The 25,642-nt window shown below is 37.2% G+C and overlaps 2 protein-coding genes and 1 long non-coding RNA gene across 4 annotated transcripts; all 3 read right to left on the bottom strand.

The window, feature by feature from the left end:
• Positions 1–4,234: 4,234 nt before the first annotated feature.
• LOC120012662 lies at positions 4,235–6,583 on the bottom strand. The gene is made up of 2 exons (XR_005471267.1): positions 4,721–6,583; positions 4,235–4,530 (listed from the first exon to the last, which is right to left on the bottom strand). It is a non-coding gene; the product is annotated as an uncharacterized LOC120012662 (long non-coding RNA).
• A 209-nt stretch (positions 6,584–6,792) lies between these two features.
• Positions 6,793–10,027, bottom strand: LOC120012577 (putative pentatricopeptide repeat-containing protein At1g17630). Of its 2 annotated transcripts, XM_038864022.1 has the most exons (3): positions 7,630–10,027; positions 7,125–7,196; positions 6,793–7,012 (listed from the first exon to the last, which is right to left on the bottom strand). In XM_038864022.1, exon 1 carries the CDS (start codon positions 9,881–9,883, stop codon positions 7,703–7,705), a length of 2,181 nt encoding a protein of 726 aa, XP_038719950.1. In that variant the 5' UTR covers positions 9,884–10,027; the 3' UTR covers positions 6,793–7,012; positions 7,125–7,196; positions 7,630–7,702. The 2 variants fall into 2 exon arrangements, with proteins under 2 accessions (XP_038719950.1, XP_038719955.1); XM_038864027.1 differs by lacking the exons at positions 6,793–7,012; positions 7,125–7,196 and adding an exon at positions 7,039–7,124.
• A 12,310-nt stretch (positions 10,028–22,337) lies between these two features.
• LOC120012600 (protein indeterminate-domain 7-like) lies at positions 22,338–24,650 on the bottom strand. Its single transcript, XM_038864041.1, has 3 exons — positions 24,061–24,650; positions 23,576–23,975; positions 22,338–23,238 (listed from the first exon to the last, which is right to left on the bottom strand). Exons 1-3 carry the CDS (start codon positions 24,230–24,232, stop codon positions 22,458–22,460), a joined length of 1,353 nt encoding a protein of 450 aa, XP_038719969.1. The 5' UTR covers positions 24,233–24,650; the 3' UTR covers positions 22,338–22,457.
• Positions 24,651–25,642: the final 992 nt, after the last annotated feature.

The following is a 25,642-nucleotide window of genomic DNA, read 5'->3' as shown; positions in this document are numbered from 1 at the left end:
AGTCCATGGTCTCTTCCCTGGTTTCCAAGCGCAACTCTATCTATCGCCTTTCAAAGAAGGAGGTCCATCAAAGGCACGAGAAGGGGCTCTACTTACATTGCGACAAGAAGTATCACCCTGGCCATAAAATGCAAGAACAAGTCTCTACAGTTCCTATTATTAGCAAATGAGCTTTAATCGTCGATCGAGGAACATACGAAGGACATAAAAGATGAGGTACAAGGACTACAAGAAGAGGATAAAGTAGCCCCGAAATTTCGATGAATTCTATCATTGGGGTTTCTCCTAACAATAGCACGATTAAGGTCAGAGGATCTCTAAAGGACAAGGATGTTATCGTACTCATCGACAGTGGTGCTTCACATAATTTTATTTCTATAGATGTGGTGAAACTATTACAGATTCCAATAGGCAATCGGAGGAAGTTTGTGGTGCAGGTGGGCAATGGCGTTTGTGTAAAAGGGGTTGATGTGTGTCGTGCATTGACAGTGATTATTCATGGGGTTCAAGTGCAGGAGACCTTCCATGTGTTAGACTTGGGGAGTGCATATTTGGTCTTGGGCTTTGCTTGGTTACAATCTTTGGATGAGCTTTCGACGAACTATCAAACTCTCACTATGAGGTTCAATTTTGCTAGGTGAAAGGTAATTTGGCAAGGGGACCCGACACTATCAAAGACTCTCGTATCCTAAATTCTATGCTCAAACTTCTAAAGCATGAAGATATGTTTCTGGGTTGAGTTTGGAGCCTACCAAGTCCATGAGTAACTATAATCTGGGTGTTTAAGTGGCAAGGATTCCATGGAGCTACACCATGAGTTGCAAGAGCTTTTGATAGAGTTCACTAAAGTCTTTACACTATGTCCAAGTCTCCCCATTGAAAGGTCCTATGATCATGTTATCAGGTTGTAGGAAAGAGCTAACCCTCCCAATCTTCGTCCTTACCAGTACCCACATTTCCAGAAAAAGGAGATTGAGAAGTCGGTAAAAAAAGTTTGTTGTAGGGATCATTAAGCCTAGCGTTAGTCCATATTCCAGCCCCGTGTTATTGGTGAAGAAAAAAGATGGAGATTGGCGCATGTGCGTCGATTATCATGCTTTGAACAAACTTATAATTCTAGATAAATTTTCTATTCCCATCATTGATGAGCTCTTGGATGAACTCAACGGAGCTACTATATTCTCAAAGCTGGATTTGAAATTGGGCTACCACCAAATTCATGTCTGGAAAGAGGATACTGAGAAAATTATTTTCTACACACATGAGGGACACTTTGAATTCCTTTTTATGCCTTTCGGCTTGACTAATGCACCTTCCACTTTTCAAGCCGTATTTTGGTAAGTTCATTCTTATTTTTTTATGATATACTAATTTTTAGCAAATGTTTTGACTCTCACTTGAAGTATCTATGAAGCATCTTTGAAATCCTTCATCAACACGCCTTGGTTTTCAATCAAAAGAAGTGTGCCTTAGCGCAACCTCGAGTTGAATATCTGAGACATATTATATCAACCGAAGGTGTTGAGGCTAATCCTTCCAAGGTGCATAGTATGGTTTCTTGACCTCCCCCAACCACTCTTAAATCTCTAAGGGGTTTCTTGGGTCTCACGAGTTATTATCGCCAATTTATCCTTGATTATGGAAAGCTGGCTACACCTCTCACAGCCCTACTGAAAAAGAATTCCTTCCACCGGAATGAGTCTACGCAGTTGGCATTTGAAGTACTCAAAACAGCCATGGTGAATGTCCCTGTATTAACACTTCTTGATTTCTCAAAATTGTTTGTAGTTGGGACAAATGCCTCAGGTATTGGAGTGGGTGCGATCCTTATGCAAGATGGGCGAACTATAGCTTACTTTAGCCAATCCCTTTCTGCAAAAGCCCAAGCTAAATCGGTTTATAAGAGAAAGTTGATGGCCATTGTTTTTACCACCCTTAAGTGGCGACACTACCTTTTGGGTTGGCGATTCATTATAAGGACAGGTCAATGCAGCTTGAAATTCCTGTTGGATTAACGTCTAGTCCATGAAGGTCAACAAAAATGGATCACAAAGTTGCTTAGGTTTGATTTTGAGATCCAATATTGCACGGGTAGTGGCAATAAGGTAGCTGATGCCCTCTCACACAAAGAGGAATTCCATGCACTAAATGTATATTCTAACTCGAGCAAGTCTCTTTTGGCAGATGAGTGTGTTCACCTAGTTGCTTTGTTGATTGCTTCTTATGTTGCGTTGCTAGACCTATAATAGGAGGTCATGAGGGATCAAACATTGAAAGAAATAATTCAATCCCTCATTGTTGATCCCAATAGTCGTTATCCTTATACCTGAAAGGGTGGTTGCTTATTACACCATGGTAGGATGGTGCTGCTAAAGGACTCTCCTCGCATTCCAGCAATTTTGAGGGAGTTCCACTCGACTCCATAGGGAGGGCCTTCAGGTTACCTATGCACCTTAAAAAGGGTTTCCCATGTATTGTATTGGTCGGGTATGCAATCGGATGTGAAACAATTTATGGCTCAATGCAAGATCTATCAGAGGCACAAATACTCTACTCTTAGTCCCCAAGGACTCCTCCAGCCTTTGCCTATCCCTATAGCTTCTTGGGAAGATTTGACCATAGATTTTGTGGGTGGACTGCCAAGACTTAATGGTATTGACATAGTTTTGGTGGTAATAGACCGACTAATGAAGTATGCTCATTTCTTGTTGTTGGGACATCTATATTCAACAAAAGAGGTTGTTAATTTGTTTATGAGAGAAATGGTTCATTTACATTGCTTCCCTGTCTCAGTTGTGTCTGACAGAGATCAAGTTTTTGTAAGCTAGTTTTGGGCAGCACTCTTCAAGTTGTCGAGTACCACTCTAAAAATGAGTACTGCCCATCATCCGGAGCCAGATGGACAATTGGAGGTAGTAAAACGATGTATGGAAGAGTATTTACGTTGTTTTGCTAGTGACCATCCTAAATAATGGGCTAAGTGGATACCTTGGGTTGCATATTGGTATAACACCACATTCCATCGCTTAGCCGAAATGACTCCATTGCAAGCTTTACATGGCACTCTAGCCCTCCTCAAGTTCTTTGGTGGCCCTTGTCTGGTGGAGGAAGTCAATGTACTTTTGCAGGACAGAGACACTTTGCTTACAACTCCACACCAATTTAACAACAGCCCAAAATCGAATGAAGCAGTATGCAGATGTCAAACGACGAGATGTGTCTTTTAATCCAAGGGATCAAATCTTTCTCAAGCTGTAGCCATATAAGTTTTTATTTTTGACAAGGCATGCCTATCATAAACTTAGCCTACGGTATTATGGACCATTCACTGTGTTAGAGAAAATTGTAGGTTGCTTATCACTTGGAGTTACCCTCTCACTCTACCATTCATCCTGTTTTTCAAGTATCCCAGTTGAGACAGGTTTTACCACAGGGTGTAGTCAGCTAGCCTCTGCCTAACACACTCACTAGTGAACTGGAGCTACCTCTTAATCTTGAGTATGTTAAGCAGGTTCGAATGATGATCAATGGCCAACAAGAAGTGTTAGTTAAATGGCAGGACTGTCCAAAGTATGACAGTACATGGGAATTATCTTAAGTGATTAAGGCTCATTTTCCTTCTTTCAACCTTGAGGACAAGGTTTCTGTTTTAGAGGGTAATGATAGACCCATGATCACCAAGAAATAATGATAGAAATATGGAAAGAGATGGCTGCATGGCAAAGCTTGATAGGAGCACCAATTGGGACAGATGGCAAAGTTTGATTAGTGCACTTGTTTTATTTTTGTAGGATCTATGTTTCTGTCTGCGTTATGGTTGTCTTTTATGTACTGGAGGGTAACACTTGGCTAGGTATTGTTTTGTAAGGAGGCTCTAGTCCCTCGAAGACTAGATTATCCTGTTTTACCTTCTTGTTTCCTTAATCTTCAATATAAACTCTCTTATATTTTCTCAATCTGTCCATTTCCTGTGTGAGTGCTTGAGTATTGCTGTTTATACTCTATCAAAATTTAAAGAGAAGTTTTGCAGAATATGCAATATACAAAACTCCTATACCACCTGATATTGAAGTGAACTCCCTCAAAGCAGTATATCCTTATGGTCAGATGAATTCATTATCCTGAAAAAAAATTTGAATTCTTGACAATCTTGCCCATAAAGTAATTTCATAAGCCTATTGTTAGTATTGCTATCTACCGATGCCAATTCTCTTTAGTCATGGTAAGAGGGGGGTGTCAGCTGCAACTTCTTCATATTAACACATTATTCTATAGAATCCCATGCTATAGAAACGGAGACGCAATCTTAACATCACATAAATTACTAAGATTAATAATTTGCAAAACCCCAATTATATGTGGAGAAGTAAGGAGCGTTGATGTTCTCTCAAGTCTAAACCCCCTCAAGTTTCACAGTCTTCATCTGTATTGCTGCCCTCGTCTTTGCTAATTGCCCTTTCAGATCGATTAATATCAACCCCATTTTGAAGCTGCAACATTCTTCTGGGAAGCTTTTGTTCAATACGATATCTGCATAGCGAAATAATATTTAAAAAATGTTAATAACACAAACAATTTTCATTTTGGAGTTAATGTACAAAAGGATTACATCCAAAAACTTAATTTGACGAATTTGCATTGAAAGAAGAGAAGAATCGCATGAGACAGTAAACCATGAATCTGTACTTAGAGGTTTATTTCATCATAATACCCAACTAACCTCTTCTCCTTTATCCAGTGTCACTCTAATCAAGTGAGCAAAAGTAGGAAGAAATAGTTAAAATACTGTCATAATATTGATGCTCCATTGATGGAAAGGCTAAATTCAAAAGGTAAGACAAAATCCTCCAGCAAGGTGTTTTGCAGCAGAATTCAGCAATAGGAGCTAATTCACCAAAAACACAGCAAGAAGTCAGATAATCATCACCAAAGGTCTTCATTTCATGTCTTGAAACAATAGATAGCTAACCATATTTCTAAAAGAAAATTGACCAGATTCAAAAGTTAAATTACAGAAACATAGCGAAAATTTGAATTCAATTGACAAATTTAGTAACCTATCAGGCCATCACTTTCACATTAATCAAGAGCTAATAAATGTTTGTGTTATTCAGGATAACTTCAAGAATTCAACATCTTTGTTGAAATTACAAACAAGGAAACTCTGGGAACTAACCGACTTGGGGCCAAGGAAGCCCATTGCAAGTAGGACAACCTCAGCTTCAAATAATTTCCTCAGAGCCCTCAATCTCCTTAAATTGAAGCTAATATATTGAGGATTTAAAGCTTGACCCTAATTCTTGAAACTTTCTAGATGATTGGCTAAATCAAGAGCAAGCCTGCATTGTAAAAGACAATATGAAATTAACAAAATTTCGATACCTCGGAAGGCTCAACGGCATAAAACTTATTCCTGGGACATAATCTAGTCAAGTTAGGAACTCATTGCTTATAAAACATATACAAAACAATTAGAAAAGACGGTGTTTGAAGATCCGAACAAAACATAAGGTCAAATGAAGTGAATCCAGTTTTTTTTTAAATAATTTTACCAGACGATTGAATCCCCAATCGCTGTCTAAATACTTTAAGTTTTCTCATATCAGTACAGACCTCCGAGGTGCACATCAGGCGGTGCTCATTCTTCCAGTAAAAATCTACACCAAATTCAAGTAACAATTCATTTCTAAATTTCAAATCTAATAATCTAATAGTGTTACCAACTAACTGAATGCTGATATGATTGCCGACTCCACCTATGGAGCGTGGAGACACCAAGGCCTCCTCTCCTACTTCAGTCTCTGGCGATCCTCCACATCGGTGGACTTGGCAGATTAATTCATATACAGAACAGGTGGTAACAACTTTGGTTTCGTCGATGATGAACACATGGAGTCTAAATTTCTTGGACCTGAATGTCACTTCGCGATTTTTGTGAATTTTTTTTTCTTGCAATCTCTTGGTCTGCCTATGTTCTTCGCATAAGGTGATAAGCAAAAAAAAAAAAAACCACCAAACACGCAAAAAATAGAACATTAAACTCCTTATTTAAAGGGATAATCCCCCATAGTTACCTTTACCAAAATTATATGTATTTATAAAATTTACCAGTATATGGTTCATTCTCTAAACTTCAAGGATATTGGTCACAGACATTTATTTGTTGTTTAGCATAATGAGAAAGTGGTACCTGCTGAAATGATTTGCAACCTCTTCACATTCTTGTGCATTGTAGAACCAAATGCCATTAACTTCTTGAGATACATTACGGTATAAAAGATATGGAACCTGGATATCATCCTCAAAATCTTCCAGCATATTTTCCGCCAAATCATCCGATTTCACAAACATAAGAAAGTTCCTTAGTCCAACAAATTCAATTAATGCCAGAGTCCTCCTAAAGCCAGTGCACTGCCTTTTTTTCTCAATTAGCATTAAAAATTCAATGAATACAACAACTGAAAATTAAAGGTAATACTGGAACTGAAATTATATAACACAATTCAAAACGAACACATCAGTTGAGTAAAGGAGGAACCTGAATTACCCCGGTTCATCACAATAAACTGAAATCGAGGTTGTGCATGCCCGAGATTGCACCAAGAATTCATCAGCAACATGCCAAAATATATATGCAATCCATTACGCGTCATCCAATCAAAATCAATCAACTAAAAATAAACAAATAGAAATACACTAACAGAAGCACATAAACATCTACAATCTTACCTCTGAACGATGAAAAGGTATCCTTCGACATCCTTGTGACTTTGCAGATGAGCCAAAACCAATCGGAGAGAGCAAATGAGTGAGTGAGAGAGAGAGAGAGAGAGAGAGAGAGGAGGGACCAAACCATTGGCTGAGCTCACTATTGAACTTATAGAAGGTAACATGAGAGGCGGTAATGATAATCTCCTCTATGAAAGGATCGATTCGCTGGAGAACTGTGAGATTTAGCAGCTTTGTGCTCTGTTGGTCCAGATTTGGCATCGATTTTCCGTTCTGCAGCATTCTGTCATCAAGTTTATTTTTTTCGTGAAATTAGAAATTTTGATCAGTTAGTTGCCCAAACACAAGCCCCAGAAGAATATGGTTCAGAACAAAGAGATCCCACGTGAAGCTACCTGCGATGGAGATATAAATCAATGCTATTGGAATTCCAAAAACCCCAAAGCTTAGCATGTAGATCTTTGCACCTGAACACCAAGAGTACCAGATCCATCAACACAAAAATTTAAATGTCTCATTTCTCAAAGATTACAAATGAGCCTAAACAAAGCAAATACATGAATCTCTCCAAGCAAGCGACTCTTTAAAAATTCACAGTTTCTTCAAAAACTCTAGTAATAGCCCAAGAAAGTACATGAATCTCTCTGGTGCATACACTTATCTGAAGGGGGCGACTCTTCAACATCTCACAGACTCTTCAAAAACTCAAGTAATAGTCGAGTTTTAATTGAACTTTATGTAATTTAAAGTCAATTACATTTAAGAAATTCCATGTGGCTATTTTATGTCGTTCACAGAAATCTGATGTGGCACGCTAAACAAAGTATTACCTTCTCTCACTCTTCGTTTTTTAAGTTATGTATAGATATGAAAACAGGGTACATCTACAAATCGACATACCTTTGCAAGAAAATTTAACAAGAATTCTGCCGAGAGCAAGGGATATCTTATATCTGGATGCCCAAGAAAGGAGTCATTGTTCTAGTTCAGTATCTTCCCCGACATCATTTTGCAAAATGTTGCTGTTTTTATGAATATAACCTTCGGATTCCATTTGCAGAGCCAATTCCTCAAGAACTCCATAAACTCCCTCCAAGCCAGACAACATATTCATTCCTGCTGAGAATATGTAAACCTTATTCTTAACCTCAATCCAACTCTGCCCAGGGTTTTTCTTTAGACCCTTTGTCCTCGCAGAAATCCTAACCTTAGCTGATTCATCCCATCTCCCACTTTCAGCATATATGTTTGAAAGAAGCATGTAACTCCCAGTTGACTCTGAATCAATGCCAAGGATGTGTGATGCAGTTTCTTCAACAATTTCAGGATTTTCATGCATTCTATAAGAGTTCAAAAGAGCTCCCAAGACATAGGCATTGGGTTCCATTGGCATGTTCCTGACCATTTCGTTTGCTTCTTGCAATAATCCTGCCCGGCCAAGTAAATCAACCATGCAAGAATAATGCTCCATCTGGGGTTCAATCTTATATTGGCTATTCATATCATCAAAAAGCTGACGGCCCTCAACAACAAGCCCAGCATGACTACAAGCAGAAAGAACAGCAATAAAGGTCACCCCATCGGGCTTTAATCCACATTTTATCATTTGATCAAAAATTGTTAAAGCTCTTTCACCAAGCCCATGCGTTCCATACCCTGTTATCATTGAATTCCAGGACAATATATCTTTCTTGTCAATATTTTGAAATATCAAATGTCCTTCCCTCAAAAATCCGCACTTCGTATACATATTGATTAAGCCATTTTCTACAAGAATGTTATCATCCATCAAGGCTCTAATTACATAGCCATGAATTTCCCTACCAAGCTTGAGAACTGCTGACTCTGCAGAAGCTGATAGAACAATAGCAATTGTCACTGAATTGGCTTTTATGTTTGCAAGCTGCATTTGCCGAAAAATTTCAAGAGACTCATTTGCTTGGCCTTTCAAAGCAAATCCTTTAATTATAGCACTCCAACTTACTACATTGGGTCTCAATTTTGGACAATGATCTGACTGCTCAATCTGTGAAAATAATTGAAAGGCCTCGTCACAGAAACCAGATTTAGCATATGAGGTTATTAAAGAATTCCAACTCTCGACGTTCTTGGTTTCCATTTCCATAAACAAGTTCCGTGCCCCTTGCACGTCACTATGATTCCCATACATAGAAATCAAAGCATTTTTCACAAACAAGTAATTCTCAAATCCGCCCTTTACAACATACCCATGAATCATTCTACCCTTGTCAAAAACTCCCAAACCAGCACAAACAGATAATACCACGGCAAGTACTTCGCCACTAGCATTGACTCCACTCCTCATCATTGAATTAAACAACTCCATAGTCTCTTCATGACGCCTACAGCGAGAGTGACTTGACAACAGTGATGTCCATGTCACTGTATTTGGTCTCAACCCTTCATGCTCCATCCGTTTAAAAATCTCATAAGCACCATCACGGTCGTTATTCTGTGCATAGCACGAGACCATCATATTCCATGAAATATGGCTCTTAACACTCATTCTCTCAAACACATTGCGTGCATCTCTTGTTTCTTCAATTTTTGCATACATTCCAATCAATTCATTTGCAACATGGACCTGATCCTTAAAACCCATCCCAAAGGCTTGACAATGAACTATTTTACACAAATCTGACCTACCCATAAATCCGAAAGCCTTTATAACCATAGGAAGAGTAAAACCATCACCCAAAACTCCTTGTTCCCGCATTCTAACATAAATATTAATGGCCTCGACATAGTACCCATTGGATAGGTTAGCTCTCAATATCGAATTCCATAATAGAATGTTTGAAAGACACTCAATTGGGGATGTGTTGAATACTCTCTGGGCATAACCAATAAGCCCGAAACGAGAATAGACTGGTAAAATTCGGGCCAACAAGAACCCAAATCGGTGAGCGCCAGTGACAACAATTTGGGAGTGTATTTGTTTGCAATGGTGAGCAGAAGAGCATTGTGGAAGAAGTTGGTCAAAGAAATCGAGAATTTCATGGTTGGTGTTGGAGGGTTGATGTGAGATGAATCTTGTTTGATGGTGATGGTGACGGGCTATTGAATTTGAATGTCCAAGATTTATTGGTGGGGGTGAGCGACGACCGCACTGACCATGGAGAGGAGGAGGCATGGTCTTGATGTTTTTTTCCTGCACAGAATAAAAAACGAAGCAAGCAACATCAAAAAGTTAATTGACAAGTTCACTGGATGATGATGAATAGCTTTTGAAAACTGGCCGAGCCGGCGACTTGTCTTGTCCGTTTGATATGTCAGAGCAGATAATTTATCAATTGAGATTTTTTTTAATTGAACCGGATGGTTCATCGGTTGAACCAATTCATTTAATTTGTTAAAGTTAAAAAATTATTTTTAAATTTTGTTCTTGGTAGGATTTAAACTCATGATCTATTATTCATTAAAAAAAAAGCTCTAACTATTAGGTTATATAACTTTCTTTTTTTAAAATGACACTTTATTTAAATATAAGGTATTTTATAAAAGTTTTCTTATATATTATATGCATATAATTTATTACATTGAATCCGATTCGAACCCAGTTTGAACCCCGATTAAATCTTTGAACTATGAACCGAAGATTTTTTTTGTTTGATGACCGGTCCGGCTTTTAAAACCTTGATGATGATGATGATGATGATAATAACAATATTAATATTGATTTTATCAAAAGAAAAAAGAATATTAATATTTGATACTAATAATAATAAGGTCAAATGTCACACCCCTGTAATTGGGGCATTTCTACATGCACCCCTCGTTTTGAATTTGTAAGAATTGGACCACCTTTGCTTTGTCTTCGTGTCATCGCAAGTCCCTCCATCCTTTGACCGTCATTTGACCAACGGTGATGGTAAAACGGTGTCATTTTAAGTTGATAAAATTGAAGGAAAAAAACCCCAAATAAAGTACTATTTACTCAAAGCTACCAAATTATATAGAAATATTTGTTACTATTATTGTTTTTATTTTTCTATTTTTAATTTTCTTCTGTCTCTCTCATCAACTACAAAAACTAGAGGGGAACCAAATAGTCATAGAGAGAGAGAGAAACAAATGAGGGGTGCATAAAATTTCCGCTGGTACGTGAGCAACGACAATTTGAAGGAGAATAAGAATTGAAGTTGCTTGTGATTGAGGTAAGTGAGGATGGGTGGGCCTGTACAATACAAATGGATGTATCCTGTTGAAATGTATTTTTATTCATATTATTATGATTTTTCAATTGAATTAATATTATGTTTGTTGATTTTTATAATAGGTTCCTTCACTTCCTAAAGAAGAATGTTAAAAATAAAGCTCACCAGTGAATGTTCTATTTGTGAAGCATATATAGTCAAAGAGACATCGATGTTTGCTTCATATTACTTTGAACCACATGCGAGCTCTCGACAAATCAGAATGCCTCGAAATGATGATGGTGGTACTTTCAACCTGAAATTCCCTAGAATTTCAATCTTCAATCAATCTGATCGTCTTGTTGGTAAGGTTAGGAGGCACTACCTCACTAATAGTGTAATATCCTGACCCGATTATACACTGTTCATAGTACTTTGACGCGTTGATCGAGGTGAAGTGAACCTCGATGATCATGAATCGGGATTTGGGGAGAATAAAAATTAAATTAAGATAAAAATATGAAAATATTTTAGTAAATGGGGGATTTAAAAAGAAAATATTTGACGCGAGAATCACTCCAATCGGATTTAAATTGGATTTATTATGAATTTTTGAAGTTAATTGAGCATTTTATTATGGGGTGTTTTTGAAAGATGAATGTTTTTGAAAGTAAAAGATTGTATAAAAGGGAAAAAAAATTTGCAAAAATACCCTTTTCTCACACGGGATTTATCTCTCTCCTATTTCTCTCTCTTACATGGATTCAACGGTGATCTCTCGTTTTCAGCCACGGTGACGGTCGAGCTTAGTACCAAAAGGAGCGTATGGACGAGACGAGCATAACCCAACTTGAATCAGGTTGAACAGAGCTTCGGTTTGGGAGAAATCGTGGACTGAAGTTCCGGCCACCGTGAACTTTCTTTGGTTGATCCGGCCGATTACGAAGACGGTTTGGCTTGATTCAGGTACCTATGAGTTCATCTCATCGAGCTCTTCAATTTGATGTAAGATTTGACAGGTTTGAGTGGCCAGATAGCCGGTGGTGGTGTTGGCTGGGTTTGGGTCGAGTCTGGCCGAGCTGACCCGGTTTAACCCATTGACTCGGTTTGACCTGGTTTAACCCGGTTTGAACATTTGGCTTGATTTGACCCGGTTTGACCCTGGTTGACCCGGTTTATCACTGTTGACCATTGACCATAGTTGACCGAACGTATTTTAACTGTATTTTCGTATATCATGTTTTTTGATGTAGACGGGGATCCCAGTTGAGGTTCGGAGCGGGTTGACTTTCGGAGTTAGGGGTTAGTTGGAGACGCGTGCTGGGTATTTGCATTATGATTTCCAGGTAGGGGTTTCCATGTCTCTCGCGTGTGATTTTATAGTTCCGGTTTCACGAACTCTTATTATATTGTGATTTTGCCAGTTTCCGGGGGTGAAAATGCGACCTGTTTGTATGTTTTATACGTATTCTCTGTTGATTATCATTGTTAGTATGTTTTTAGGAGTGAGGTGATTGGAGGTGGTTGATGTAGATTGTGGGGCCCATATAGGAACCCAATATATTGGATTATGATGGATTATACAATAGACCAAGTACGTACCTGTAGACTGTCTGAGGTGAGGTGAATCAAAGGGGACGCTCTCTGGTATAGGCTATGCTATCGGGATATCCGATCCTCATCCAATTTCGGTGTGGACCTGGACTGGGAGACACCCTACGGGGATTAGGGTGGGTCCAGGGGTGGATTGTAGATTATGGATTATCGGAGACCAGTGTTTGTGGCTATGGTGATGTATAGCATTATCGGTTGTCGTGTTACTTGGTTGGATTATTGATGGTTGTATATTTACTGTACTTCATATTCTGCGTCATATTCCTTGATTTCTTATTTATGGATATCGATGTTCCCTTTCTATGCCCTACTGAGCTTCTTGGCTCACCCCTCTTCTTGTTTCCCTTTCAAGTGAGTTGGATATGGGTGACGATGGTCAGCGACGGGACGCATGAGCTGGTGTGTAGTCTCGAGCTGTTTCTTTAGCGAGTGTGAGGATTGTGGGTATTGTATGTGTATATGTTACATATTTACTCAGTCTGATCTCGGGTAGATATGTTTTCTTATTTCCACCGTTATATAGATACTCCGATGGTTTCAGTGGATGTATATATGGTATTTTGAAGGGACTGTTTCCACATCATGTTTCAGGAGTTGTATCACTTTATATTTTTTATTAGATTTATATATTGGATAAAGGTTGGTTCGGGGGATGGGGTCCCCTACCGGTCACGTTCTTGTGGGTGCAGGTACATTTCGGTATACCTTAGGAGAGAGGGGCGTGACAAATAGAGAATATGATGCAGCAATGTTATACATGTTTCTGAATTGTGATATTGTCTAGCCTTTTATAAAGTAAGCTACTATAAATTGTGTTGGAATTATAAAATGATCATAATTTAAGCCAACGATTCAGAATTATCATGCATTTTTCATGTTAAATTTGATATTTATTTTAAATAAAAAATATATTGTTGGGTCAAAATACAAATATATTTTTTCTAAATTTTTTTAAAAAAGTTTTGAACCCTAAAAATTAGAATATTTTAGGACATCATAAGAGAATATATATATATATTTGCTACTTTAATAATGAAGGTTTGGTTTAATAATATTGATAATAAGAAATTATAACTTATATACTTTATCAAGAGATAATAATTGAGGTGATGAAGATGGTATAATGGAACCGGGTAAAGCGTTACACGAATAATTGGGTAGGACATCTTAAGAAATCTGCAAAAGTAGGTCTTTATGTGCATAGAAAAGAGCTGAAAATTTATATATATTCAACTTGAAATATATATATATATATATATATAGTCGATGTGATTTTTTGCACGACTAACACGTTAACTCCCAGTCCTGAAGAATGAAATGGATGGTGAACTTCCGCACCTGCAAAACATGAACCGGCGGCCCTTCGTGACCCAAAGGCACTCTGATGGTCAAGTTAGAAATATTTTCACAAAGAGAAATCAAGGAGGTCAAGTAGAGAGTTGATACGAAATTGCTCTTTGGATTCAAGATATTCTCTCAAATACAAGCCAGTGAAAGTAAAATAGTACAATAAGTTTCTTGGTTAACTTACACAAAAGACATAAGAGGGATAATATACTCCCACCACTAAGACAACTCCTACAAAGCAAGTCACGTGAGACTAAACACGTGATCTAAAAAGAACAACTCAGGAACATCCTAGCAAGAGTCTTTTGTGCGTACTTTATTCATTGCTCTAATACTCCTTTTATAGTTGGTGTGGAGAGTGACTGTTAGGATTTTCTTATCCCATCTAGCTTTTAAAATTCGAATTGTGATATGACAATTCATCTGGATCTCCTCTTTTGAATTTGAGTCTTCCTAAGCTGACACGAGATAGTTTTCTATGAGGTCTTCCCTCCTCTCTCTACCAGCTGTCTTGTTGACTAGTTCTTTTTATCCATCCACAAATGCAGCCAGCCTTTACTCAATCTTTTCCTTTCTTAGAAAAGGTGGGTGAAGGCTTGAAGTTATTCTGGTTTTGGATCTACCAAGCTTAGTTGAAACTCTGTCTTCTTTAGATTCTTGCTTCTTGAATTAAATTTATCATTCCTCAATATTCTCTTCTTTCTTCTTTAATTTTTTCTTGTACAAAAATGATATTCTCTTCTTTTTCTTCTATCTTATTTATTTATTTATCATCGTTATTTTATTTTTTATATATTTTTTAATCACGTTTTGCTATCCCGCTGGTCAACAGCTGACACCACGTTGAGTGCTGTCCAGCGTGGTCAACAGCTGACCACACTAGAGCAGGGACATCAATTTTTTTTAAATACAAATATATATACTTTCTTATATTGTACGTTTGTATTGTTACCTCTTTAATGTTGGATCTTTAACTTTATATCTTCGTCAAAAATAAAATTCGGCATATCTCGTTGCCCCCGGCTTAGATATTCTTCCAAGAAACCTTCTTTGACGTGTTTTCTAAGCGTTAAAGAATTTTCCTCTATTCTCTTGTTCCAATATTTGGCGTCCTTGGTTTCAGTGACGCCTCTAGATCATGCGAAGTAGTCCCCAACTTTGTTATGCCTCTTCGACAAGGTAGGTAGGTATTCAATGATGCCTCTTCGGCATCATAGGTGGTCTCTTCTCATTGCTCTCATAACTTGGTCTTCCAACGGTGGTTTACCGGTGTGGTCTTTCGCTTGTGTTCTACTGGCATAATCTTTCTCCTCTGTTCTATTGGTGTAGTCTTTCGCATGTGTTTTACTAGCGTAGTCTTTCTATCACATGTGTTCTACTCGCGTAGTCTTTTGCCTCTTTTCTATGGCGTGGTATTCTTGGCTATACCTCTTCAAGTATTTGTCTCAAGCTTCATATCTCTTGGGCTTTGGCTCTTAGGTTATATCTTTCTTCGTGATTAGGCATTCCCTCATTGGCTAGGCTTTCCTTGCTTGGTAGTTTGACGCAAGGTTAGACCTCAACTTTTCTAATGATTATTTGGGCAATTTTTCCCGAGATTCCTTTCTCATTCCTCTTTGACAAGCTTACTCGAGGTTGAACCTCAACTTGGAGGGATGCATCTTGGCGATTTCTTACGAGGTAAAAATCTATCGTGGTGATGCCTCTATGGCAGATCATTCTCATACGAGGTAAGACCCCATCGTGGTGTGTCTCCGTGGCATATTTCTCATGCGAGGTAAGACCTTGTCGTGGTCTGCCACCTTGTCATATTTCTCATGCGAGGTAAGACCTCGTCGTGGTGGTGTGCCTCCTTGGCATATTTCCTATGCGAGGTAAGATCTCGTCGTGATGCCTCTTTGGCAAATCATATGTGAGGATGGACCTTGGCATTCATGATGTCTTTTCGATATTGACGTTGGTTTTTTCTATTAAACACTTGCTCAGTTCATCAGTTATTGAATTTAACAATTGATAGATAAATTATTTAATGAAATCAAGAAAGCATTATCTCATTTATTGACAAATCTCATGCAACGAATTTTAGCTAATTGAAAGGGTTTAGAAATAAACTCTTTATCTGATGAAGCTGGATGATGGTCCATCTTTCTTTGGAGTCTCTTATTGCTCCATATTCTCTCTAGTCTTTCTTGCACCTTTCTAAACATACTCTAAGATGTGGATTGAGGCTGCTCCAAGAGATGATACCTTTTGGTCTCTCCAAACTCATTGAAGCAAGAGAATATAGTTGCCCCCACCTAGTTTTCGTTGGCTGCTTTGGCTTGATCTCTCTGGAATCCAAGATGTTGTATCCATGACCTTTAATCCAGTGGTCTCTCCGAACTCTGGGAATGGACAGCTTCCACAGGGGAACATTCTTGCCCCCACCTTATGTTATTAGCGGTCTTTGACTTTTGTGACTTCTCTAGGCTCCAAGATGTTTGCATCCGTGAGCTATGTCCCGCCTTCAAAGGGGATATGGTGCGGAGTTGCACCTTCCTGATTGTGGAGAATATCCATGCCTCCACATCTTTTTCTGGTGAGGCTTCTCTCTACAAGATCTCCTCGTGTTATGCTCTTACCCTCATGATCCTGGAGCCACTCTAGGCCTTGATGCTCCACTCTCCTTAAGCTCTTCTTGCTTGTGGCGTACTGCCTCTTCTATTTCTCTTTCAAGAGAAATCATGTCTCCATCTCTCTTTCTCTCCTGATGACTCCTATGTATCCTCTAACAACTTCTATGTCTCTCTTGATAACTTCTTCAGAAGGAGGCACTTCCTCTATTTCTCATTTTGTCTCTCCTAATGGCTTCTCCGGGAGGAGGTACTTCCCCTTTTTTTTAGAGAAATCATATTCTCTTCTTTCTCTAGTGAATTTTTCTGCTTCTCTTCACGACTGCTTTGGCTCTCCTAGACCATCCAAGCCCTCTCCATCTCATGGCCTTCCGTCGCTAGCTTCTGTCCTACTTCCCTCAGAATGCCGACATCCCACCTTCCTGGTCATAGGAGAACGTCATCGCCTTCTCTTCAGTGTGAGACTCCTCCTTGTATAGGATTCTTTTGTGCTTCTTGGAGATTAACCCTTTTTCCTATCGAAACGAATTTTATGCACGTGCCCTGGATTTCTTGACGTAAGAATCTTCTTCCTGCGGAGCCTGCTGAAATGACTTCTATTGTTCTGTGTGTCGCTTGGGCTAGTGATACTCATATTCTTGCAAAGCCTACTAGTACTCATTCTTCCATAGTCTTTGGGGCTGCTTTGAGTCTTGGTACTCTGATCTTTGATTCTTACTCAGGTGTGGCCTTCTTGCAAAGCCTACTACTACTCATTCTTCCATAGTCTTTGGGATTGCTTTGAGTCTTGATACTCTGCTCTTTGATTCCTACTCGGGTGTGGCGATCCAATGGCACTGGTAGAGTGCTTTCTATTCTATCTAAAGGTATGGGGTTCTCCACTTGAGTTCCTTGCCTCTCTCTAGCTTTGGGATGGGGCGCTTCCTCGCGCCTTGGCTCTTTCTGGAGTCCCCATCATGATGCAGTGTAGAAGTTCACTGGATCAATACTCGATTCCCACAGATGATGCCAAATTGTCGATGCAAATTTATGCACGACTTTAGACGTCAGCACCTGATGTCAGATGCGACTTGAATGGTGAATCTCTAACCTACAAGAATGAGAACTAGTGGCCCTTTGTAGCCGGGGCCTTCCAATGCTCAAGTCAGAAATCTTTTCACAGAGAGAAATCAAGGAGGTCAAGTAAGAGTCTTTTGTGCGTACCCCATTCACTGCTCTAATACTCTTTTTATAGTTAGTGTGGAGTGTGGATGCTAGGATTTTCTTATCCCATCTAGCTTTGGAAATTCGAATTGTGATATGACGATTCTTCTTGATCTCTTCTTTTGAATTTGAGTCTTCCTGAGCTGACGCGATGTAGTTTTCTATGAGGTCTTCCCTCCTCTCTCTGCCAGCTATCTTGCTGACTAGGCATGCTATTTTTATCCATCCATATATATATATATAGAAATTCTCATATGCGCACTTAAAATACGCACCACTTTTTAAGAGCGTGGATGAGTGAAATAATAAATGGGGTCCATTGATTTGGGTCCCACATATTTCAAATCAATGGTGAAAATACATGTGCGTATTTTAAGTGCACAATTTAGATGCGCATAGGAGAATTCCTCTCTCTCTCTCTCTCTCTCTCTATATATATATATATATATATATATATATATATTCGGTAAGTTTTATGTACATATTTGGAATTGAAGTAAATAAATTGAATAGGAACGGAAGATGTTAGCCCAAGTCTCGTATACAATAAGAGGAAAGGGAAGGAATCCGCACAAAGTTAAGAATATCAACAAAGATGTGGGTTGTCACCGCTAACATATTATAAATATTTTTATTATTATAAATGTTTTTATGAACAGTGTTATCTTTGTGATACGTTTATTTGGAAAGAAAATTTTGTTTTTGATAAAGGAAAATATTCTTATGAAATTAGATTGTTTCGAGTAAAAGAATTCATACTTGACTGTATTCCGAGTTTCGGCTAAAAGATTCATCGTTTTTGGAAGATGCCAAAATGCATGTTTGGCCTTGTTGAGGCAAAATTGAAGGTTTGATTATAACAAATTATAACTATGTGACTTGATCTGTCAAGGTAAATGACAAATGAAAATTATCCATTATTTTCCGGACAAGGGATTTTTATACTTCAAAGTGGTACAAATTTATGTATGCAATTAAATCCTTGTTATTTATGAATTTTTTTTTTCAAAGTCACTGTGTTGAGTTCCTGAATTACGTGGACATTGATGGATATATTATGTATGCCTATGCACATGGCTACCCTAACCTTGGCCTGGTTGTGGGTTTTGTAAACTAGTCCTAGAATGTGACTAGATTATGTGTGGTTGGAGTGATTATACTCCCACACACTAGTTTCTATGATACTACAATCCTTCTGACGAGAAGGCATACAGGTAGTTTTTCCCTTCCTACTAACCGAGTTGACAAATCAAGGGAAAACCATATGTTTGGGATTTTAAAATTCGATACACAGATTATGATTGGAATTGTCAGTCAAGGAAGTTTCTACAACATTATTGAAATACTGTGCTATTTGAATGAATCTACTTTTCTTTATTTGAATATTTGATTTCCGCTGCTTCCGATTATATGAAATCTTCGATACTTTCAATAAATACTATTGAATTTTAAGAAATTCCTACTATTTCGTACTTTAAAGTTTTAGGTACTTGTTTATAATTGTAACGTATTTAGCATGGCTAACCCTCTTACATGTTTTCCATACATGAAGCTAATCGCTAGAGCCGAGAAGAAGCTAATCGCTAATCGCTAACACATTCCATTCACTATCGTTTGAGAAAAAAGTTAACGTTTGAGGTGTAACACATTCCATTCACTATAATGTCCCTGCGTAGGAGCCTAAATATTGGTTTGCAAACTATGATGAGCCTTGAGATGAACCTGGTGATGCAATTTAATCTGTGAAACCTTTAACTTTTTTCTCAATCTTGGAAAAAGCATCTCGAGAATAGCCACAAATTTGCTTGGATCCACTTCTATTCCCTTTTAGCTTACAACAATGCCAACTCGTTTGCCCGATTGTGTACCCCAATTGTGACATTTGATGGATTAAGCTTCAGTTGATGCTTCAGTAGTCAGATAAACAATTTCCTCAAGTTTGCAACATGGCATTCACCTTCACGATGGTTGACAATCATATCATCTACATAGATCTCAATTTCTCTGTGCACCATGTCATGAAACAATGCCTTTCAGACCAAACGACATCATCTTATAATAGAAGGTCCCCCCACATGGTGATGATTGTATTCCGAGAAGCTCAAAAAAAACTTCATTGAGATGTACTTAGGTTAATCTTGGTCAAAAATAATTCAGTACATTATAAATCTTGCACGATAAATCAACTCAGGTCATGTATAATATCCATGTCAATTTTCAAATCAAAATTCGCACATATGATCACCCAATTTAGTAAGGAAAGATCACGGGTTCATTTGGTAGAGTGAAAAGATTGATTTTCAATGTTAGCGGAAAAGCAGTGGCAAAAAAAAAGTTGAGCTTAAAGCTATGTAATATGTTTGTGAGATGTTTGGCGAACTAAAAGTTGACGCTAAAGAAAAAGCTGTTAAATTAAGTATTATCTTAAACTTTTTTCCCTTGGAACTAGGATAATTTAAGTAACAAGGGTAATTTTGAAATACAACAATAAAATTGTTAATTAATGAAGAAATGTGACACTAGTTTTGGGATATCCCAAAATAGAAAGAAGGACTAAGAAAATGGGACGGAGGGAGTAAATATTTTGATATCAAAATTAAAATGATTATCTTAAAATATTAATAAAATATAAATTATTTTTAAAGTAAAATTATTTAAAAATGTTAAGTAGAATAATAAGATATATTAAATTAACAAAAAAAAAGTTAAGAAAATAAATGCTAAGTAGAATAATAAAATAAATTAATAAAAAAAGTTAAGTAAAAAGGTGTTAAAGAATAATATAAACGCCTTTCAGAGATTCTGAAGTGCTAACAGATCCGCTGATCACGCAGAGGTGTTTGATGTAGCAGAGCAACTTCATGCGCATAGTTGATCAGGAATAAATTATAATTAGTTTAAACACTCTGAATATGAAATGTTCCTTAATGTCTTAACTAAATTTCAGTTTAATAATCACATCAATGGGAATTCATATGAGTAAGATATGTCATTTGGAACAAGGTGTACACAAACTAATTTATAGATAGTTTTAGTTACCCGAAAATAAATAAGTCCAAAATCAATTAATTCATCTAAAACATGATTGAAAATAAATATGATGATGTTCAAATTAATTGTCATGATCATTTTAGTCATCTCACAGTCTTTTAACACGTAGTCATATTCATCACATAATCAAATAACATATGATATACAATCATCAAAATCATACATGTAGGACCTATGTTCCAACAAGAAGTGCATCAACTTGAGGCACAGACAACCACATGCAACCTCGTGCAAACTGCAAATGAACATGGTAGTTACATTAGCATCCAAGAATGCCACATTAGGTATTATTTTTGTATGCTAATTACTTATAGTGCTTTTGATTTAATTAAGTAAAAATATTAGACCACGTTCCATTAGAGGGTGGTAGAGTTGGTTGCATATAAATTCCTTTTATTGTAGATTAAAATTTGATTTACCCCTGTTGAAACCCCAGACTTATATGGCTAGTTGTTCCAATTTGATAGAGTTGGGGGTCAACCAGTTTTTGGTCCCCAACCAATTAAACAAATTGGTTTTGGTAGGGTATTTTGAATTGTGCTATCGTCCATATGTTTTTGTACTCGGTCTTATTTGTTGTCAGCGTGGAGCAAACTAGGTTGATAGCTCGAGTTTAAAGTTGGTTCAAGCTCTCATTTGTGAACTTCGACCTTGTTCTTTCAACATGAATTTTAACCCGATCCTATCTGTCATTGGCGTAGAACATGCTAAGTTTAAAGTGACTCAACTATTCAATGGATATGTTGGGAAGTTATCGCTTTAAAAAAGTGTAAGTTTGACATGGAAAAAAAAAGAGATCAAATAATTGAAACTATGGGGGAGAAAAGGTAACTTTTATATATGTAATGTGATTATTGAAAAAGAAAAGGCCCTGATTAATTGGGTACGAACCACTGTAATAATAATTGCCTTAGTGAGCTTTACATAATAAAGACAGTGAACTTTGTCTTATTTATGTAGTAAAAGAAGGATCATTTATAGTGTCAATTTGAAGCGGACAAACAACAATGCTTTTACATGATAACACGTGCACTTTCATACATATATATATAATTCCACTAGGAAATTAATAAACCAGAAGGTAAAACTAAGATTAAATTTCTGTTAGAATGTCCCTATGAAGCCTCCATCCCTATGACAAGAACAATCCTTTATCCTTGCAAGTATGACCTAAATTACTCTAAAATTATTCAACTCCAAAATTCCCCTAAATTATCCATATTTTTTACCTTATTGCATGAATCAATAGTATGTTGATAAGTAACTAATTATTTTTGCATCACAACATTCACCATTAATTAGCAATATAATTAAGCATATCAAACCCACATTAAATATTTGTTTTTACATATCCCAATTAGCATTGCTCTTGAAAACTCGAGAACTTACACTACACGTGGGACATTGCAAGTGTTTTTCATATATATATATATATATATATAATGCTCTAATGTTTTCAAAAAAAATACAAGAAAACTAGGAAAAAAAAAGTCTCAACTCTCAAGAATATTTATCTATATAGCAAACCTAGGTTAACTTAATTTTTGTTTCGTCTTTTATTATATAAAAACATACTAGAAGACTAACCGACTTGAATTGAAATAAGAGATTATTGTTCCAAACATAAGGGGGAAAAAAAGCTAAAGAATATATAATTAATATAAGTTTTTGACATGTTCTTCCTTTGGAAGCTTCAAAGAAAAACGAAAAAAAATAGTAGCTAACCTTGCCATGGCTTTTGGGATTAATATTTCTGCTGCTGATGAGTGGTGTTGAAGCAATTACCAAAATCAGTAATACTGAGGATATCAGTATGTGATAGTGGTCTAAGACCCAAGAAATCTCTTGTACTTGGACTCTCATCACTATCCTTATCAGTACTACTGCCACTCTTACCATTAAAGATTCCACCAAATGCTTCATCAAATGCAGTACTATTAGTAGTAGTGGTGGTGGTAGTCCCTTGAAAGCCAGTTCCAGAAGAAAATGGGATATTCATAGTAGTGGCAGCAGCTTTATCATTACTGATCAGTCCCTGAACAAACCAACTTGTCTGCTGCTGCTCGTGATCATCAGATGAGGACAAATTCAGACCAAACCCAGCTGTATTATTGTTCCCAGATTCGGCAGACACGTGACTAATTGCTTGCTGCACGTGACTTTTGCTGCTCATTGTTGCACCCATCTGAGCTGCTTTCTGCAGCAATGCAGTAGCTGACATAAGTGAGGAGGGGGAGGAGGAGGATAGACTTTGATGGTATGGAGAGAGTTCTGTGGGGCCCATCCTAGGGTTTGAAGTTAAGTTTTCTTGATGCCCTAGTAGTAATCTTGCGGATGATGACGTGGAGAAATCAAGATGGGCCTGTGTTGGTAGTGGGTCAGGCCCAAGTGAAGAAGCTGGTTGTGGACAACCTAGCCACGGTTGCTCCATTTTCATGGGGAATGGTTGAAGTGGGTTTGGTGCTTTTGTACTCTTTTCAGCTAATGCATCACAGAAGGCTCTGTGAGTGATGAAACTATCTCTCCTGAATCAATTAAACAAGTCAAAAACAAACAAAAAATCACACATCCACAAGGAACAAAACCCAAAACTGTCACAAAAAAAGGTGCTAATTGTTATGATGAACATAGGACAGATTGTCCATATATGGCTGGTTTTCCACTTAAGTTTTGAATTCTCTCTCTCTGACATGCACAGAGAGAATCTTTAATCTTTCTCTGTCTAGGCTGTTAAAAGTAGGGGAAATCAGCTAATGGGTCGAATTTAATGAAACACTTTAGCATGCAAAAAATATGGAAAATTAATTCAAAACAAATATTCTCCTTCACCATATATGAAAAATTAATTAATTTATGATATACCTAGAGAAGAGAGTGCCACAGTCACATCTGTACTCTCTAGTGCCACAGGTCTTGGAATGAGCAGTCCAATCTGATTGAACTGCATACTTCTTTGAGCATTTATCGCATTTCCACTTCTTCTCACCATGTTTTCTGCAGAAGTGTTTCTTGATTCCACTCAAGTCCCCAAGAGCCCTTGATGGCTCATGGTGTACACAGCTTGGTTCTGGACAGACATACACTTTCTTCCTTATAACATCTTTGTTTATTCTCTTCTTTAACTTCCATGGCACGTTGTGTCCTCTTCTGTGAAGTTGAAGATTCTGATCTCTCTGAAACCCTTTGTTGCAGATCTCACAAACAAATCTGTTTGTTGCCATTAGTGAGTTGGGAGACAAAGCTATCACTTCTGCCTCTGGGTCTAAGTAATTAATTAATCAATCAAAAACCCACAAAAATTAAGATTAGTTAGAATAAAAAAATCAAATCAAATCAAAATTGCAAACCTGGGTTTCCTGGTAGGTTTCTCTTTCTCTTCAATACAGGTTGAGTTTCAGAAAGAACACTTGCTTCACCAGATGCAGCAGAAGTCAAAATATTGGACATGTTTTCCTCCAAAACTGTTTGTTGTTGTTGATAGAATATCCAATCTTTCATCATTATTTCCTCTTTAGACATAAAAAACCAAAGCCAAAACTAGCTAGAAAAAGGCTGAAGTTGAAAGAGAGAGCACTACTAAAAGATAGAATTTTGAGTTCTCATATAGATATATATGATGGTTTCTTCTCTGTTTGGATTCAACAAAACAGACAATTAATTTTGGGTTTTTTTGGAGAGTTTAAAGAAGATAAACAGCAAAAGAGAGACAAATAGTAATAGCAAAAACTGAACCCAGATCTTCTATCTTGCTAAGAACCAACAAAATCCAACATAAACCACACAAAATAAATTATATCAACCCAAAAAAGGAAAAGAAAAAAAAAACACAGTTCAATAATTAGGCTGCACAGAGAGAGAGAGAGAGAGATGTGGATGAGAAGCAGATGATACTCTGTGATCTTGAAGGGAGAGTCCAAAACCACAACCCCAAAAAGAACTCTACTCATGACGTTACACTTTCTGTCTTTTCCTTTGTTGTCTTCTTCAAGACCCAAAAAAAAAAATCTTTTCTTTATGGGTCTATTATTGTTTGCTTTTTATTTTAATTATGACTTGGTTTTGTTTAATCACTCTCAACTTTCCCTTCTCTATAATACAACACAAAAGGTAATACATAATCATGTTCAAAAGGTGAACATAATTTCCAAATTGAGTGCGGGTGTCTGTGAGAGGGAGGGGGAGTAAACACACATACAGTTGATAATATCATAAGGATTAAACAATGTGAGACATACCATCTTGTGTACACCACAGTAGTTTAATGTCAAGCCAACGTGTTATCACAAGGATCGAATATTATTTCGAGTGGGAATCAAACTGATGATCTTCGGAAACATAAGATTTGATCCAGAGATTTATCAGTAGAATATCACTCCATTGGTTAAGATGTTACATGCATGTTAACTTCTTTTTTTCCTTAATCTTCTAAATTAATAATTGCTTATAATTTGGCTTCACATATCATTGTGATCACCTTCCCGTTCTTTCTTTAAGAGCAGACATTTCTGACAATGTTGCATGGTTCACTAAACTTAAAATACAAAATACATAGTAAAGACAATTTTGACAAACCACATAGACCATAAAATAATATTCTCCAAAGGCTGCCTAACTTAGCCTCCACAATATATATATATATCAACTTCTAGTTAGTGCGTCATTGTCATGTTAATGTTGATAGTATATTATACGTATATAAGTATACAACTATGCACGGACAGCATATACCGGAAGATTCAAGTAGTGCATGAGCATGAGAGCTTTATCAAAGCAATTGTGGTAAAGGTAGTAGTAGTAGTCGTCGTCGTCTATATAGTTGACTTCATTTGTCAATGAAGTTAGAGAAACTTGTTTTATTTGGTCCTTCAATTAAATTTTGACCCCCTATTATGCCACTTTTACGACTGCTTGTAATAAGTTCTACTTTTA

This window comes from Tripterygium wilfordii, chromosome 2 (assembly GCF_013401445.1).
Source record: "Tripterygium wilfordii isolate XIE 37 chromosome 2, ASM1340144v1, whole genome shotgun sequence".
In the NCBI taxonomy this organism is placed as follows: Eukaryota; Viridiplantae; Streptophyta; class Magnoliopsida; order Celastrales; family Celastraceae; genus Tripterygium; species Tripterygium wilfordii.
Note: the sequence above shows the minus strand (reverse complement) of the source record. Positions and strands in the feature narration are given on the sequence as shown.

Bases quoted from the DNA above. Each gene is read 5' to 3' on its own strand.
- LOC120012600 (XM_038864041.1), bottom strand. From the start codon at position 24,232: ATGTCTAAAGAGGAAATAATGATGAAAGATTGGATATTCTATCAACAA. The intron at 23,976-24,060 runs GTTTGCAATTTT...TTAATTACTTAG, and splicing joins AAACCTACCAGGAAACCCAG to ACCCAGAGGCAGAAGTGATA. The intron at 23,239-23,575 runs GTATATCATAAA...TAATTGATTCAG, and splicing joins TGTGGCACTCTCTTCTCTAG to GAGAGATAGTTTCATCACTC.
- LOC120012577 (XM_038864022.1), bottom strand. From the start codon at position 9,883: ATGCCTCCTCCTCTCCATGGTCAGTGCGGTCGTCGCTCACCCCCACCA.